The sequence below is a fragment of the Drosophila serrata genome, unplaced genomic scaffold (assembly GCF_035046125.1).
Source record: "Drosophila serrata isolate PLE 108 unplaced genomic scaffold, ASM3504612v1 contig_362, whole genome shotgun sequence".
Lineage (NCBI taxonomy): Eukaryota > Metazoa > Arthropoda > Insecta > Diptera > Drosophilidae > Drosophila > Drosophila serrata.
In genome coordinates this window covers 1,684,559-1,702,626 of record NW_028257260.1, presented here as the reverse complement: position 1 = coordinate 1,702,626, position 18,068 = coordinate 1,684,559, and the positions used below count along the sequence as shown (strand labels likewise).

Sequence of the window (18,068 nt, the reverse complement as noted above, 5' to 3'; positions counted from 1 at the left end):
AGCGGCAACAATTGGCCGGTCCACGTGGGTGGACTTGGATTCAGATACGGATTTGTATATAGATGATGCGGCTATATCTGTGAGGTGGCATGGAATGGGAATGGATATGGAATGGGGTACGCTTAATGCCAGATAGGCGGGACTCTGCCGGCGGGAGCGGTTGCTGCTGACTGCGACGCTGGCATCGATGCTGCTGCGCTGCCACAGAACATTTACGGACTGAATCTCCGGCGGAAAGTGTGAATTTCAGTCGGAAATTGAACGTCGCGAATGCCACCGCCATCAAGTGAGAAGCCGCCGACGCGTCAGCAACATGCTATGATCCACAAGCCACCTCCAACTAGCAACAGAGTTAAATCCAATCAGAGAGCCAAAACGAAATCCAATTCGAGAGCCAAAACCAAACCCAAAGCCATAACCAAGTCGAAGACAAGCTCCATTAAAATCACTTGCATTGCATTAAATTCCCTCTTCCGTTCCGTGTTTTTATTTTTTCTCATTATTTATTTTTTTTTGAAATTTTTTACGGTGCGTGCAGCGGCATAAACGTTTTAATTTGAGGCACACACACTTCTCTTCCGTGGATATATAACATACGTACATATAGTGTGCCCAAGAAGGTGGTGTTGCCTGTGAGATCCATAAATCCCCATTGGCAAAAGTAGCAGAATGCATTCCACGGCATGCGGCGTCGGTGCCTCGGCCACAAATCTCTCAACATTGCAATCGTAAGTTCATCAGGGGTCAACTACATAATATCGAATAGTTAATTAGATATATTATCTAAATTTGAAAAGGTTTTGAATATATATAGCTTTTAAGGGGTTTTAAAGATTTTAAATAAAGAAAACAAACATTGATTTTTGAATTACTAGCCAAAGTTTCAGCTTGAATTGAAAAGGATAATTATCCTTTTTTCTAAATCAAAAACAAATACGAGAAATACAAAACTTATATATATTTTAGATTATCAGAAATGTCTGATAAGAAGATTAACAAGAAACGAAGCTTAAAGTATTTGCATTCGTTATCATTCGATATTTTTTATAGCAATTTTTTCGACAAATCAAAGTTTAAAAATCTCATAACTAAGCCAAAGAATCATTATTTTTAATTTGGAAGACTTTTCTATTTTAGTTTTATTTAGAGTGATAAATCAATATGCTCAACATTAATTTAAATTATATGATCGAATCAGAAATTGATCACAACTAAGCTAAAAATATTCGCATTCTTTTAATAAATATTCTTATATTTTCTATATTTTTCTATGGAAATTTTTTCGTCTAATCATAGTTAAAAAAAAACTCATAACTCAGCAAAAAAAGCATTAATTCCCATTCGGACAGCTTTCCAATGTTAGTTTTTATGAGGTTTATGAATATAAACGTAAATGGAGTTCAAAGCTCTATGGAAAGGAGAAGGAAATAAATGGATAAAAATTAAATATATACTATTATATGTTATATTTTTACAGCTTACTCAAACGTATATTTAATATACCAATAATTATAAACGGTTCTTAGTCTTTGCATGTATTCATAAATGAAAAAAAAATAGCATATTGCGAAACATAAATACATTTACTTATGAAATATGTGGAATTTTAAATTGCTTCGCTAATCAATTTCAAAGCATTATTTTCCCTAAACTCACTCAAGGTTGGATTTTAAATTTATTATATTTCCTTCTCCACTTACTAAGACAAGGTGTTGAAAACGTATAAATAAAACATTAGATAAGTGCAAATTGTAGATTTCGCTTCATTCATTTGGAAACAAACAAGATTCGAATTGAATTTTCGAAAAGGAAAACTTGAAGACTCGAATTTGAAAACAGAAATGTTTATAGTATCTCTGCAAAAGCGTTTGAGGGAATTCAAGGTAATCAAAGATCAAATCGTTTTAGATTTTGTTTACATTTACATGTGAGCAAATATTTGTACGATTGCCCCTCAATATCTTTTTCGATTTTTTTATTTTTAAGCTAAGTGTACTGAATTTTCATTGGGATTTTCCCGTTTTTCTGGTTGGAACAAACCTCAAGTTCCGTGGACCGCAAAACAATCCATCAAATAAAGGAAACGTGAGGCTAGGAAAGAACCAACAAGTAAAATTATTGCTTTTCCTTTCTTTTTTTTTTTGTTGTCTTGATTCTTCTTTTTGGACTTGTTTTGGAAAATGGGAAATGGGGAATGGGGGGTCGTAAAGTAGCTCACAAGAAGCGCAATGTAAACAATTACTCACCCCGCATTTTCACCACTTTTCCTGCCGCAGCTCCGATGTGTGTCAGACGAACTGAAAATAGTTTGCAGGATGATTGGAGGGGCGGCTTGGGCACGGTGGAGCGGTGGGGGCGTGGCCGGGGGTCGTGCCACATGAAAGAGCAACAGAATGTGGAGCACTTCAAAACACAAAAACGCACACCACATAGGAAAAAAAAAAAACAAAAAACAATAACAGAAAATACCACAAAGAGCGATGCGCTAAATAAATTTCTCCCAACCAATTAATGGGCCTGCCAGGTTCTTCACCCTTCTTTTCAATTTCCTTCCCGAATTTTCCAAAAAGGTGGCAAGAAGAAAAATATATATGTACAAGGGAAATTCATGCCGATTTTATAGTGTTATCGGGAAAAATAAGTTCCGGATTTTGCAGAGTAAAAAGTTCATAAGAGCACTTTGCGAAAATCATTTAATTTGTTTAAAAGCAGACTTAAGTTTATTTATTTAATCTTTTAAATCAATAAAAAATATAAAAGTAATTTTAAAATATTTCCTGTTTGATTTTTGCGATCATAACACCAAGTTATACCTAATATTTTTAATTTGTTAAATGAATCTGAAAAAGTTTTCATATTTGAGTTGGGATTAGTTAAGCGTATCTTGCAAAATATTTAGTAATTTTAGCACAACTTTCATAATTTGTGGCTTAATTTGAAAACTTTGATTTATTTATTTATTTAATTTATGCTTTTTTCAAGTGTAAACTATGGAAATGCACAAAATCCAATGTAAAACTTGATTTCTGCGACGCAAGATCAAGTCAAGGGCAGCCGGTTAAATCCATTTTGTGACGTCATTTCGCGTCGGCGTCGCCAACGCAACAGAACAAAAAAAGAATATTAATGAAAAAAAATTGCAAGTGATGGATGTGTTTTTTGTTCCCCTTTTCTTAATTTAGATGCATTCGCACCTAAAAATAAAACATCATTTATTTAATTTGGGCTCGGCTTGTGTCCATTTTGAAAAGTAATTTTTACAGATACTATATATTGCATATGAAGACAAGTACAAATATGAATATGAATAGTATAAAAATATTTAAAAAAATATGGGGAAACTCCCTTGCATTTTAATTGGTTATATTTTATTTTATTTTATAATATATTCACCATAAAAGGTTTCGTAATGTGACAGTAGAAATAAACTCGAATGAGTCTTTCAAGTCTCTTATTTATATAATTTTTTGTATAATTCCTAGACATTCCAAAACCTATATGAAAAACCCTATCAAAAAATTTGTTCTTTATTTTCTTTAATACATTTTTTTCTCACAATTTTATGTCGATTTCGATTTCCAGCTAAATATTTCGACCATTCATAAACTAATGGGCCCACGCATGATCTGTTCGCAGTAGCTCTGAATTAGTATGCAAATCAATGATTAAGTGGAATGCCCAAAAAGCATACAACCAGAGGCAGGGTCAAGTGTTGAGATTTAATTTTAATTTTTTGTTTAAACTTTTTAATTCGACGGCTGTCCATTTGCTGGGCCTGGGGCGATCCCTCGTGATGGATTCGCTGTAATTAGCCCATTGTCATGCGGATTGATTGCTGCGATGTCGCCCACTCCGCCCACAAGCGTGTGTTTCAAGTACAGTGGAGCCCTCACTGTCGGTGCTCTCCAGCTGAGCGAATTTTAACGAGAGACACTGGAAAGAATTTGGAGTTAGTTGGGATTTTTGATTCATTAAAATTAATAATTAAATGAAAAAATTAAATAGAAACACTTAAGATAAATTAATTTAAAATCCTAATACTTTTTTTCGAAGTGTCTTAATGTTATAAATATAATATTTTATAAATGTTTATCTAAAGTAAATTTCCTATTTAAAATTAAATAGATAAGAAATCTCATTATTTCATTGAAAATTTCATAAAAACATTAAATAACTATACTTTAATTTTTAATTTTAAAAAAGGATATAAAGCTAAAATTTAAAACTGCACTTAAAATCCCTTAAAAATGTTTCCTAAACTAAAGCTAAAATAAGTGTTATATGGCAAACGGAAACGACATGAAACTCCATTGCAATGGCTTCCTCCAAAATTTCATAGCATACTTTTCAGCACATTTTGTAGTGATTTTAAACGCCTTACAAGAGTATTTCTCTTTATTTTCTATTCAAACTTTTACCATTTCTTTTCATATTTTAAGGCATATACTATCTTTGATTAAAAGATTTGATTATTTTTTTCGAGTATAGTGACTCTGTGCTCAACTGCTGATAATTTGTGCAATTTGTTGACACACATTTCAATTTTTATTTACTTTTTTTTTGTCGTCAGTATTTTGTGCTTCTGCTTTTTCCTTAAGCTTCAACTACTGTGGCAAATTGCATGGTTTAACAGCACGACATCGCGACTATAACTATCTATGCACATATATATAGCACATGAACGCTACACATGTATCTTTGTGCAATTGACATGCTCTCATGACCATCCTCCTTTAGCTTTGCCTGCTTATCATAGACAAGTGGAAACTGGCAGATGTCAAACTGCAGCGGAAATCTGCGTGCCCCCACAAAGACACACATCATCGCGCATAAAATATATATATATATATTCATATGAAAACAAAAAGCAAATGTATACACACATAGAGCAAGAATAATAAAAACTATACACATGCCCAGCGGATGTGTGGAGATGATGGCCAAGCGATGACCAGCCAAACAAGCACAAACATGGCAACAATCAGGCTAACAATTGTGATTGAAATGCTAGTATTATCAATGAAATGAAATAATGGTTAAATAAAATATAATAATAAATATTTGATTATCTGTTTATCATATATTTAGGTTTATTTTACAAGTCTAAATAGTAAGTGTTTATTATTAAATTTAATACAAAAAATTGCTGCTCAAAGACCTGACTCGCATTTTGGCAAGTTTCCCTGAACAGTTACTGGACACAAATGAGCCTCTTCTTAAACTCAATTTAATTTCTTTCGAATTTTGACAGCATTGAAATTTAATTTAACTAGACAACAAGAAAGGAAGCTAACTTCGAGAAAAGAAAGAGTGTATACCCCTGTAGTTAATCATAAGATCATGGATTCCAGTTCAGTTTCGATCATAACTAAGTCAAAGATACATTAATTCCGATTAAAATTATAAGACCCAATAATAATTATAATACCCTTAAGATTTTCCTGATTCCCGTCACTATTTTTCCATCCTCAGCTATGCTTCCAACTTCCCGTGCTTACTATCCTTTTATTTCCACCTGTTTCGATTAAAAAAAGAATGGCAATTCCAATAACTTTCATAGCCAGACATCCGATGATTATCAAAAGGAAATTCTAAATGAAACGAATCAAAGAGCCACAGATGCCAGGAAGTAAAATAAATAATCAAGAAAAGTCTGGAAAATGTCATAAGTCAAAAGGTGCCAAGTGCAGAAAATAAATTTATAGGATAGTACAGAGTATCCTTTGAAGAATTGCAATTAAAGTGACATGATGATGTCATGAGGAATTGTCTCACATTTTCCGATTTTCCTCTGTCCATGTTATCACTACTATTCTCTATTTTCTTTTTTTTCTGTGTGTGTGTGTGTGTTTCTGGTTGGGTTTTGGTTTTTGTTTGTTTTTGCTTGAGCCTGGTCTGTTGTCGCCGCCTCGCGTCGCTTTGTGTGTCCATTTTTGTGTGTCACTGTCAACAAATTGCTCTTAATGGCCCCCGCCGGCGGGTGGGTGGTGGCCAAGCCAACCCCCTCCCTAACCCACCCCCAAAACACGATATATAAAAAAAATCACAACACTGAAATAATCAGAGCTCGCACTACTAAAATCCAGAGTGATGACAATCACGGGAGCTCTATGCCATCGGGGTCTTCTAATTTTTTGTGATTTCCGCACCGACGCAGCAACAATTTGCACTGCAGCAACAGCCGCAGCAGCAACAACAATAATATTTTAAAAAGAAGCAACAATAACAAAAACAATAATAATAATAAAAAAATGGCAAAACGCAACAACCAGAGCAACAGCTGCTGCGCAGCAGCAGAGACGCAGTTTTTTGCTGCCCACTCGGCTAGACGAGCAGCAGTCGCAGTCAGCGATGCTAAATAATATGGATATATGAGGAATATATATTAGATATATAATAAATAATTAAATAAATAACTAAAAAAATATTTAATAAACTATATAAAAGTACAACTTGAGGAAATATGCCAGTAAATACCTGACGATCAGCTGGCCAAAAGTAAAGCTTACATTTGGGCGTTGCAATTGACACAATTTTATTAAATTTATTTAATTACAAATACAAATAAAAACATTGGCATATTGTTAATTCAGAACTTAATTAATTAATTTTATTAATTTATAAGTACACTGTTTGCTAACTGTTAAAATTTTAAGCTAAAAGTAAGAGCAGTCATATCTACTTAGGCTTTTTTGCTTAGATAAAAAAGTATACAACTCCTTGCCCCTACTCAATAATTAATATTAAATTTAAAAATTATAGGCTTAAAAATAATAACAAAATTTCCTTAAATGTTAGGAGAAAGAGGAATGTATTTAACAAAATAGGAAAATAACAATATACTAGAAAAGATGATAATATATTCAAAAACTCTATTCAAAATTGATATCAAAATATATGTTGACATTCTGTGATAGCCTTAAGTTTAAGATAAAAAAAATGTATTATATTTTAGCTCAAAATTAGCCAGAAAGTCGGCATCACTGGCTCTGCGGCAGCGGCAACGCCAGCGGCGGCGTCATCGTCATCGTTAGCGGCCGTTCTTAATTCAGTTGACCAACAGACGCAGGCGACGTCGCAGACGAGACACGCGACTAAAAAAAATCGCTTAGAAAAGAAGTTAAAAATATAATTGAAAAATTATAGAATTTATTCTGGCATAAATGCATATATAGTCCGGCATATATATACACATATACAAGAAGATATATGCGTAGATCTCACGCCACGACGAATTACGAGTGATATCTGTGAACTACAAAAAGCGCGCGCCTTTTTTTGTATTTATTTTTTTTTTTAAATAAATAAATCACAAAACACAAGTTCAAATCAAGCAAAAAGGTGACAAAAGTTTAATTTTTTAATTAATTTTCTTACTTTTGTTGTAATTGTTGATGTTATTGGTGTTGTTGGTGTGGTGCGTGTGCGTATCAGGATCGTAAAATCGAAATGTGTTGTATTTTTTGTAATTTAATTTAATGCTGGACCGGCATCCGCCAGGTCCGCCCACCTGAAAATGAAGAAAAACTGTCCACAAACCGGGCAGAAATACAACAAAAGTAAAAAAAAAGAGACAGACAAAATAAAATAAAATAAATATGTTGGAAACGTTGGCGGCAGCAACAAGTCCAAGTCCAAGTCTAGGGCCAAAAAACGATTTTTTTCTGTTGGTTTTTGCTTTTTATTCTCGCCATGCCATTCCGTGTGTTTTCAGTTTCATTTTGCAATTATTATATTTAAAAATAACCGAAAGCAGCGACGAAACAAAGGCGTTGGCCAAAGAATGAAACCCAAATAAATGCCAGACGCCAAAAATGCCACCAAAAAGCGATTAAAAACGAAAGAGAACAAAATAGAAAATAGAAATTACAATACATAATACAAACAATAATAATAATAATAATAATAAAAACACCGAAAATAGGAAAACGTTGGAGACTAAACACTTGTTGCATTTTGCATGTGATTTTTTGCTGCTGCTGAAGGCCAATCAAGTGTATACACTTGACAAAATTTGTAGTATCAGAGTGCATAAATAATTTTATAAATATTATTATTCCTTCATGGATATCTTAAGGCATTTTTAAAGATTTTTTAAGTGTACAGAATATGAGAAATATCATGTATTTCAAAAGGTTTTGTGTTAGACTTGCATGTTTCATCAAATTCCTGAAATGCAAAATGTTTTTGCCTGAAATCCTAGGAAAATCCAAAAATAAAAAATGTTGGAAATTCCATATTGTAATTTAGGAAAGCGAGGAAATTCATAGGCAAATTGATGGAGATTTTGAAGACAGAAAATTAGGGGAAATAAAAGGGTGGCAAATCTACATATCTTATATCAGAATTTTTGCATATATTTGCATATTTGAAAATGTTTTGTAAAGAAGTTCCTAGTCTTGTTAATCTTAATCAAAATGTGATAAGAGTGTAATTAATTTACAGTTTCTTTAAATAATTTTGAGTACTAAATAATTTGTATATTAAATAGTAGTCTCTTTTTAATGTTATCTATCAATTTACTGAGCAAAAAGTATAATTTTCTCTATGCAATATTATTTTGTTGTTATTAATTTCAATGCAAAATAATAAGTAATAGTCATAACAAATTTCTTGTGCATAATATCCAAGAAAAATATCAAGACTTTCTTACAATTCCATAAGAACAAGTGTTATTATTCACAACTATCGCAGCTTGTTTTAAATGCTATCAAATGTTAGTAATGTATAGAAGTCATATCTCTTGGAAATCCCAGCTTGTGATAAATTGTATTTTCCAGAAATAAATAATAGTCATAGTACCATAACATCAATAGGGTATTGAGTTTTAAAGTGTGAGAAAGTAATTCGATATGCGAAATCAAAGTGGAATTTTTATGGAGAGAATGGGGAAAGACTTTATGAGAGTCTGCTATATGTACTCTTGGGGAGATTATATTAATTATTGGCCAGAAATTGGGAACACTGAGAAGACTTCGACTTCCTTTCTATTTAGTCTTTAGAATATTCCTTTCCTTAATATTTCTTTTAAGCTTTCTTAAAATTCTTTTCCTTAAATAATTTGAACAGAGTCTTTAAAGATCTTAGTGATTTATTATATAGTATAATTTTTAGTTTATATCCAATATTTATATTTTTATGTATACTTATGATTAATACTACAAATCCTAAACCTGAGATCTGGAATTTTTCAGTGGAAAAACTATTACTTATTTCAGTTGACAAAGTACTTGCGATAGATTTACAACTTAGTTTGTGGTCTTTAAACCTCAAAGGTTTAGTGACTTAACTTTCCTAGAAAAACACCTCGTTGTTTAAAGTATGTTTTTAATATTTTTAAAAGACAGTTTCCTAAGGTGATCATCTTACAAATTCAAACCGAATTTATGTTGAGTTTTCTGGAATACTTAGACCTCATTTTATCTCGTTTATAGGCTCTTAAAACACTGACCTTCACTCCCCCCTCAACTCAACCCGATAAAAAAGGCGAGATGAATGAACAATAATAAAAACCTAGATAGGTCGAGTTCAGACTCCCTTTTTTATTTCGGCTTATCTCCGGGTAATTTCTTGTTTCCCGCATAAACTCCCCAGTGATTTCGCTCCCGGTCTCAAGTGCACTTTTCTCTCGTTTTTTGTCACATTTTGGTTGCTTTGTGTGTGTTCTCTCTTTTTTTATCAAGTTAATTCCCAAGAACCCGCTCAATTGTTAGCTCAACAGATCTGGGATCGGGCCACTTAGTCTAACAGTAATCGACGCTAAACGCTGTCTTGCTGATTGCTGACAACTTAATCAACGAAAGAAAGCCGAGGGAAAGGCATATGAAACAAGGCGCTCTTATATATGGCCATGCCAGCTAATATCTGTGTGCCGACGTCTATCTATAACGCCCATATATAGTATATAGTATAAAGTATATAGTAAATATACATATACATATAAATAATAGATGTGCACCCGCACATACATATGGGAGGGGAGAGATGAACGCGCAGACACGTCCCTGAACTTTGGGCGAGATCAATTTGCACTGTCGCGAATTGGATTCGAAAAATGCGAAATATGTCAAAATGGCAATGAACAGAGAGTGTAGGATCATCTCTCTAAATGACAGATCATTGTCTTGGTCTGATCTCTGGGAACTTGTGACTTCTCCACGCCCTATTCTAACCCTGCCTAGACTCTGCGGCTTCTAGAAATGTGAAATTGTCAATGAAAAGATTATCTTTGTGCAAAAGTAATGTGTAATATTCTAGCTATAACCTTTCAATTAAACTGTCTGACTCTGAAAGATCTCGAAATGATAAAGAAATTATAAAATTAAACCTAGATAGATTGGTTTGATTATGCTAAAGTAACTTAACTTATTAATCTTTAAATCAAACACAACCACTGTATTTATAGGACTCCGTTTAAAGTATTAAAAACTAAAATCTATAGTTTAAAGATAATGAAAATTTAAAATTACACTTTCTTAAAACATTTTTCGAAACAAGCAAAGTAAAAATAGTGACTATCTCACTCCTCGTACAGCTTAAAATGAGGTCAGTACGGCTGTCTGCCTGGTGAAAAACATAGATTTTTGATTTTTTACTATACTTTTTTAATGTTTTTTTTTTTACAACTTCTTCTTATTTTCAAACAATGCTATATTTTTTGGTCACTTATTTTTTACGCTTTGCCATTTGAACATTTTTTAAGAGCTCTCAGTTCGCTGAAGTTAATATTATGCGAGTACTTACTTATAGTCTTACGGGGGCCCTCAACAAGTTTTGATTTATTTGCCGCGGGTCTCCCTGCATTTTAATTGTATTTGTATTTTGTATTTTGTATTTGCTGCTTTGTGAAATTCTGTTGACTTAATTGGCCTCCCGAAACGAATCGTTTGCCATCCGCAATGCAAATTGGATTGCTGCCACTATTTGATTGGGCTTCGATACGCGCGATCAGCCATGATCTATGGCCAAATGCCCTTGCCCCCTCAATTTGGATGGCCAGACAGAGTCTAGTCATTGAATCTATCAAATATAAATATAAAATATACTTGGTACAATATGCATTTTGGTTTTGAAATATTGAAAAAGCAAGAGATGAGTTTAAAATATAGAGAAACTCAACTGATGCTTGCTTTAAGTATTAATTTTAAATGAATTAGTCTTTTGTTTTGAGTGAAAATATGTAAATGCTACTTTAGTTTTTAACTTTAAATAAGTTAAATAATGTTGTGATTGTTCTGTAGATAAACCTTGAAACTAACTTTTAAACACCTTTTAAAAGGATTTTAAAATTCTTCAGATATTTCTTTCGGAAACCCCTTGTTTTTTAAATTCTTTACCAGTTATATACCAACTTATTTGCATGATCGACTTGTTCAGTGTATTAACTGACCCATATTTTTGCCTTTTCCTGCACTTGCATCCTCGATTATACATTATTTTATTCTTCAGTCTGCTTCAGCATATAGTCTTCCCCTTGATAAGGGTCGGTCGAAGATGAAAGATTCCAGCAATGATCTTAGCTCTTCACCCTCAAGTCTTCCCAGTAAAAAATAAGTAATTATACATATCGAAACATATGTATATAGTTATGTATTTGGACATACATTTAAATGCATATTTATGGGTCCTATGCCGATAAAGCAATCATTGTCGGTCACCACTGACCATAAATGTTAGGGGCCACCCTGCAAAACTATTCGTTTTCCGATTTCATTAGTGCTTTCCAAATAATTATTATAATAATTAACAATCAAAACACGTATGCAATAAATGACAGTCGATTCCGATTTTAATTTTCAATCATTTTGGCAAACAGCAAAGTTTTTTGGCTTAAAGGCGCTGCGCATGCGCCAAAGCCAAATTAATATGAAAGGGGAAAACAGTTGTTAGTTATTAAAAATATATGTATAAAATATATATGATGTATATATTTAATAGTGTAAATTTTATTACAGTTCAAGGCAAAGTACAATTGTAATAAAAAAAAAAAAAATAAATATATAAGAAAAATGGTGTTGTAGAACCTCTAAAAAGGATTTTCCTAATTAACTTGGAAGTGATTTCTTTATTCCAGTAAGTAAATGAACCCATCACCAACACGCCACCTGTCGCCCAACTCTGGCAATCAATAAAAGTGAGAAAGAATGGTTGAATATATTGCGTGGCATTTAATTTACTTTCGACATGTCAGCGCAGGGCAACTCTATTTTCAGTTCAATGTGCCATTTTCCGCGAAGAGGGTGTTGTGGTGGCGATGGATCGTAAACCCAAATTGCATTCCGAATGCCTCATAATTGTGGCCGCGTGGTTCTTGGTTATTCGGGCCCACCGACCACTTAACGAAAGCGAAACGAAATTAAATGCAGTTGACCCAAAAATAGCACAAATGCTCGCGCCTGCCACAGAAAAAAAAAAAATAATAAAACAACACTGTATTATTAAGAAAAAGCAAAAAACAAATTATGGTAAAAAGCGTAATACAGGGCGGTCCATTGGTTTATAGGATATATGCAATTAATTCAAGTTAACAAGCTTACTTTATAGAAATATGAAGTAGATCTAGTGATTTTATATATTTTTATTATCCTTGTGTATTTTTTGAGCTGCATTGGGTATACTATGGTGGGGAATTCTTTGCTTACATGGGTTCTATATAAAATACTAGGATACAATTACTTCTAAGGATTTAAATGTGGGCGTTTTTCAATTAAACTCTTTCATGTATATACAGATTTAATAGCTTCAGGGTAAAATGTCTTAAATAATTGTCTATCAAATATAACAGCAGGAAGATTAGTTAACTGTCTTTGTCTTTTAGAAAGCATCTAAAAAATCCCCTATAGTTCCTATAGTTATTGTTGAAACATTGCAAGAAAAGCCAAAATAAAATAAGCTCTCTCATTTTCTATTGCTTGTACATTGCAAGCACTGCATGGAAGAGATAGTCAGAGATAGTGATAGAGAAAATGAGCAAAAAGATCTTTTAAAAAATATTATCTAAAAAAGAAAATCTGAAAAACCCAATCTCAAACTAATATCTCAAGACCGCTTTTCATTAAGGAGCACCCTGTCTTAAAAGGGGGCTTTCCCTTTAAAGCAAGTGTCGTCATCAGCTGTGAGCGTGCAGTGGGCGTTCCAAGGGGCGGCTGGGTATGAGTGTTTCTGTGTGTGTGTGCAAGTGGCGACGTCAACAATTACACATGTGGCCCAGGTCAGGATTGGGGTGCAAAAGGTGCTGCTCCCGACCGTTGTTACTTCGCCATTCAGCTATTAACCCAATTCCCGCGTGCAATGACTTCTGGGGGAAAACCAAGTCCGAGTCCGAGTGCCACCCACAAAGACCACATGGCACAAAACGCTCAATTATGCTTATGGCCGACACAACACAAGGAAATCCATTCCCTCGATTGAGGAAAATGCATTTCCCTACGCCGACGTTGCTCTGCCTCTGTCGACGTTGACGTTGACGCTGGCTTGACCCATTTTTAGACGGGACACGCCCACCCAAGGGGGGAGGCAGGGCGCAGCACGTAAACCACATCCTGACGTCAAAGTTGTCGATGGCAAAGAGTTGACGTGGTTGAATTTGATTTATGTTTCTTTCCAAGAGTTATAAATCTGGAAAATGTATTAAATTTGTATAAATTTATTTGTATTTTTAGCACATTATCATCATCCGGTGCGGGAGCAACAGGTGCAGGAACAGGAACTGGTGGAGCATCGGCAACGGATGCCTACAAAATGGTGCACCAAAGCAATGAGGATGCAATGAACAAGATTCCACTCAAGTCGGCCGGTGGCCTGGACTCGGATGAGGAGAAAAATGGGGGCGAACTCATGCAGGACACTGCCGCCGCCGAGGAGGCGCGACGCGAGCAGATGTAAGCATAAAAATGGCATTAGCTGTGACAACGCAAGGACATGGGTCCTTTACTGGGAAAGAGGGGAGATCTGTTGCCATAAAAATCGAGTTCAATTAAATCCCTTAAAGCAGACAAGGCAGCTGCAAAAGAATAGTATTGAAAGCTAAGAGATAGTAGAGAATATAGAATTATCAATAATGCTATACAAAAAGTAACATTTTCATAAATCAACTTCGCCTTGAAGTATTTGTTACCAATTGTTTGCTAAATAACTTCAAATCTCCATTAAAATTTGTCCAGAATAATAGTAAAAGTTATCAAAAAATAATCACCATGTATTTTAATATATATTCTTATCTATATGTTATACTTTTCAATTCTCAAAGGCGTGCCAATGTCCTGGCCTGGATGAAGAAACTAACCATCGTGCTGATCTGTTTCATTGGAATCGCCCTCATTAGTTACGTGATTATCAGCCTGTGTTTCAGTGGTGAGTTTTGAAAAGTTTTTTTTTTTGGAGAAAGGCAACCACATCCAGCTAACAATTCACTTACCCATGGCAAACTAAAACCAAAACAGAACTCCTCGTAGAACGATAGACTTTAAGTTTGTACCAAATGTATCATATCAATAGTATATAAGTAATTGAAGAGTGACCCAAGAGACAGACTTTGGACTGAACATTCTATACTTTATCCCACAAAATGCTTATTTTTGCATGCTATCGTACCATCTTAACCAAGCACCTGGCATTTAATCTAGTTCAAAAATAATTTCTTCTATTGTGGCACCAAAAAGTATTCACATGAACAAAACCCAAACCAAAAACTTTACACCCTAACTCACTAAATACCAACAACAACAACAACAACAACGAAGACTGGCCAAAATCGACACCAAATAGAAACAGCACAACAACAACGACGACAACAACAACTACAACAACAACAGAGGGAACCTCAGTAGCAGCAGCAATTGCAACAACATCAGCAACAGTCGCCGCAGCAGCAGTAGCAACTTTTGATACATCAACAACAACAACAATTGCACCAACAACAATTAGCACCAGCACAGCAACAACAATAGCAACAACAACAACAACTACACCACCAACACCACCACCACCAATAGCAACAACAACAACAACAAGCAGAACAAATAGCAATCCCAGTTCCACACTTAAACCATTTACTTCAACAGATGAGCAGCAGCAGCAGCAGGATCATGAACAGGATCACAAAGGAAATATTGGTAACCTAAATCTACCCACTATGGCCAGTACTCCGGCAGATGATGCATTACCCAGTGTGGCAGCCTCAACAGCAGCAGTTACAGATCAAATACGTATCGATACAAGTGATGAGTTTGAGTCCATATTGGGAGTCTATCAGCATGGAGCAGTCAGTTCCGATAATCTAGAATGCAGCAAGATTGGCAGGTTAGTGAAGGGGAATTAATATTACTGAATTATAGGGATTATTCTAGGGTTATAGTACAATATTCTATTCTATTATTCTGATAAAACACAGACAGGAACTTAGAGGAATCGAATTTAAAAGCAGGAACTTCTTCCGCACAATTTAATTATCATAATCAATTAAAAATATTAATTTGATCTTACATTTCCTGATACTTCTTCCAGTGACATCCTCCAGAAGAACGGCAGCGCGGTGGATGCTGCAATAGCGGCTCTTCTCTGCAACGGATTGCTGACCATTCAGAGCATGGGCATTGGTGGCGGTCATCTGATGAATGTTTACATTCGCAGCGAACGTCATGCCACAGCCATTGATGCCAGGGAATTGGCTCCTTATGGCGCCGAAATGGATATGTTTGATCAGCAGCCAGAGAAGTCCTACAAGGGACCACTAAGCATTGCCGTGCCTGGAGAGGTGATGGGTTACCACGAGGCCCATCAGAAATTTGGTCATTTACCTTGGTCAGATTTGGTGGCACCTTCGCTAGAGCTGTGCGAGAAGGGATATCATGTGTCCCAGCATATGGAACGGGCCTTGAATGCTGCATTGCCTCATATCAAGGAGCATGAGCAGTACCAGTAAGTAATCCTAATTAACTGGGAGACAAGATATTTCATTACCCTTTTTTTCTAGGATTTATTTGAACAAGGAGACGGGCAAACCTCACAACGCTGGCACTGTGGTAAAGCCTCCAAAGAATCTCTGTGAGACATACAAGCTTCTGAGTGAGAATGGACCCATGGATCTGTATAATGGCACTTTGGCAAAGCTCTTGGTTGATGATCTCCGCGATGTGGGCAGCATTATCACAGCCGATGATCTTTTATATTACGAGGCCGATGTGATTAATTCCATTACAATGGACCTGGGAGAGGATACATTGTATGTCCTGCCCCCGGTTAGTTCCGGCTCCCTGGTGGCCCATACCCTGAGCATCCTGCATGGCTATAATTTTACCAAAGCGGATCTGGCCACTGAGGAGTTGCGTGCTCGTACCATTCATCGTATCACAGAGGCTCTGAAGTTTGCCTTTGCCCAGCTGGCGGAGCTGGGAGATATGCATTTCATTGATGCCCGGGAGTTGGTCAGTCGTCTGAATAGTCCAGAGTTTGGAGATCAAAACAGAGCCAAGATCAATGACTCACATGTGCTGCAGGATCCGCAGGCCTATGGTGCTCAATATGGCACCAATGAGGATGCAGATGGTACTTCCCATTTGGTTGTACTGGCGCCCAATGGGGATGCCGTCTCGGTGACCAGCTCCATTAATTCCTAGTATGTATTGGTATTTTATATTATAATATATTTTGTTAATTATCCTATTTATATAGCTTTGGTTCCGGCTTGATTGGAGCCCGCACGGGCATTGTCTTGAACAATGGCATGAATGACTTTGCCGTGGAGAACAACTTCTTTGGTTTGCCCAAATCGGCGGCAAATACCATTGAGCCGCACAAGCGTCCCATGTCCTCGCAATCGCCAATCCTTTTGGCGGATAAAAATGGAGATATGCGCCTGGTTATTGGAGCAGCTGGAGGTAGCAAGATCATTCCAGCCGTGGTTGAAGTAGCCGCCAAGGTGCTTTGGTTTGATGACGATCTGCGGGCGGCAGTGAGTGCGCCACGTTTCTATCATCAACTGCTGCCCGATGTCCTGGAGTATGAGGAAGATGGCTTTCCGGATTCATTGTTGCAGCTTCTCACCCAAAAGGGTCACCGGCTGAAGGCCGTGAGCAAGACCAAGGCTTCTGTGGTTTCTGCTATTTCAAGAAATGCCACCGCCATTTATGCAAATGCTGATTATCGTAAACGTGGCGGAGTGGCGGGCTTTTAGGATGTTACTAAAGGATGAGCTTCTCATTCACACACACTCACACACATCCACACACACACACACACACCAGCACACACTCACACACACACCCCTCATTGAGATTAGAGAGTGGTGGAGTCGATCAATTCGCATCACGCAAAAGTATTTAAGCTAGCTATGTCTTTTTTACATACTATGTATATCGTACGTTATATAAATTTATATGCTACTACCTAACTACTACCGTATACAATAAAAAACAAAACAAACAAGATCCAGAAATGCAAGAGCTTAATTAAGAAATTATTTATGTATTTTGATTTGTGCATGAATGTTTCCAGGTTTCATTAAATATCATGAAGTTCACATTACCATATCTTAGCAGGTCTTTTAGAGCCTAAAAGTAGGCAATAGTTTACTAAAGTTAAGAGACCTCACCCTCAAATAAATATATTTAAAATTGAATGAAACACGGAAGAAATCATGAGCACAGGTAATAAATTACTATTCAAATTACTTCTAAATACTATATAACAATAAAAGGATTCATTTTTGGGCAAAGATTACATTAAAACCTTATCCGTTTAAAACATTTTCGTTTTCGAGATTTGATAAACTCTTTTTTCGTTAATATTACATTTAATATTTTCAAAAGTTCAAATATAAATTGAAGTCTTTAAATTCATTCATATAGATAGATAGAAAAGCTTTCCGAATTTAAGTGAATAATGTTTTGACTTCGTTTTGATTGATTTCGAACTCGGCTTTCTGATTCAATTTTAAATTGCATACATAGTATCTTGTAACTAAGCAAGAAAGCAAGTAATTAAGTAGTTATAGTATCTTGTATCTTTAATAAAGCATACTTAATTTGTACCCAAAGAAAATCCTATTTAAATATGATTGAAATCAAGGT

The 18,068-nt window shown here is 35.4% G+C and overlaps 1 protein-coding gene across 7 annotated transcripts; it reads left to right on the top strand.

Annotated features, from left to right (window-relative positions):
• The first annotated feature begins 208 nt into the window (after positions 1 to 208).
• Positions 209 to 17,434, top strand: LOC110180628 (glutathione hydrolase 1 proenzyme). 7 transcript variants are annotated; one of them, XM_086839114.1, is made up of 8 exons: positions 209 to 286; positions 539 to 728; positions 13,662 to 13,880; positions 14,249 to 14,352; positions 14,742 to 15,300; positions 15,505 to 15,918; positions 15,974 to 16,615; positions 16,672 to 17,434. In XM_086839114.1, the coding sequence occupies exons 2-8, from the start codon at positions 670 to 672 to the stop codon at positions 17,171 to 17,173; spliced, it is 2,499 nt and encodes an 832-aa protein (XP_086695240.1). In that variant the 5' UTR covers positions 209 to 286; positions 539 to 669; the 3' UTR covers positions 17,174 to 17,434. The 7 variants fall into 7 exon arrangements, with proteins under 7 accessions (XP_086695240.1, XP_086695239.1, XP_020803973.2 ...); XM_086839113.1 differs by having other exon boundaries at positions 212 to 351; XM_020948314.2 differs by having other exon boundaries at positions 249 to 351; positions 15,063 to 15,300.
• Positions 17,435 to 18,068: the final 634 nt, after the last annotated feature.

Coding starts and splice junctions, on each gene's coding strand:
- LOC110180628 (XM_086839114.1), top strand. CDS start 670: ATGCATTCCACGGCATGCGGCGTCGGTGCCTCGGCCACAAATCTCTCA. Junction 14,353..14,741: donor TATCAGCCTGTGTTTCAGTG/GTGAGTTTTGAA, acceptor ACAACAACGAAG/ACTGGCCAAAATCGACACCA. Junction 15,301..15,504: donor GAATGCAGCAAGATTGGCAG/GTTAGTGAAGGG, acceptor TACTTCTTCCAG/TGACATCCTCCAGAAGAACG.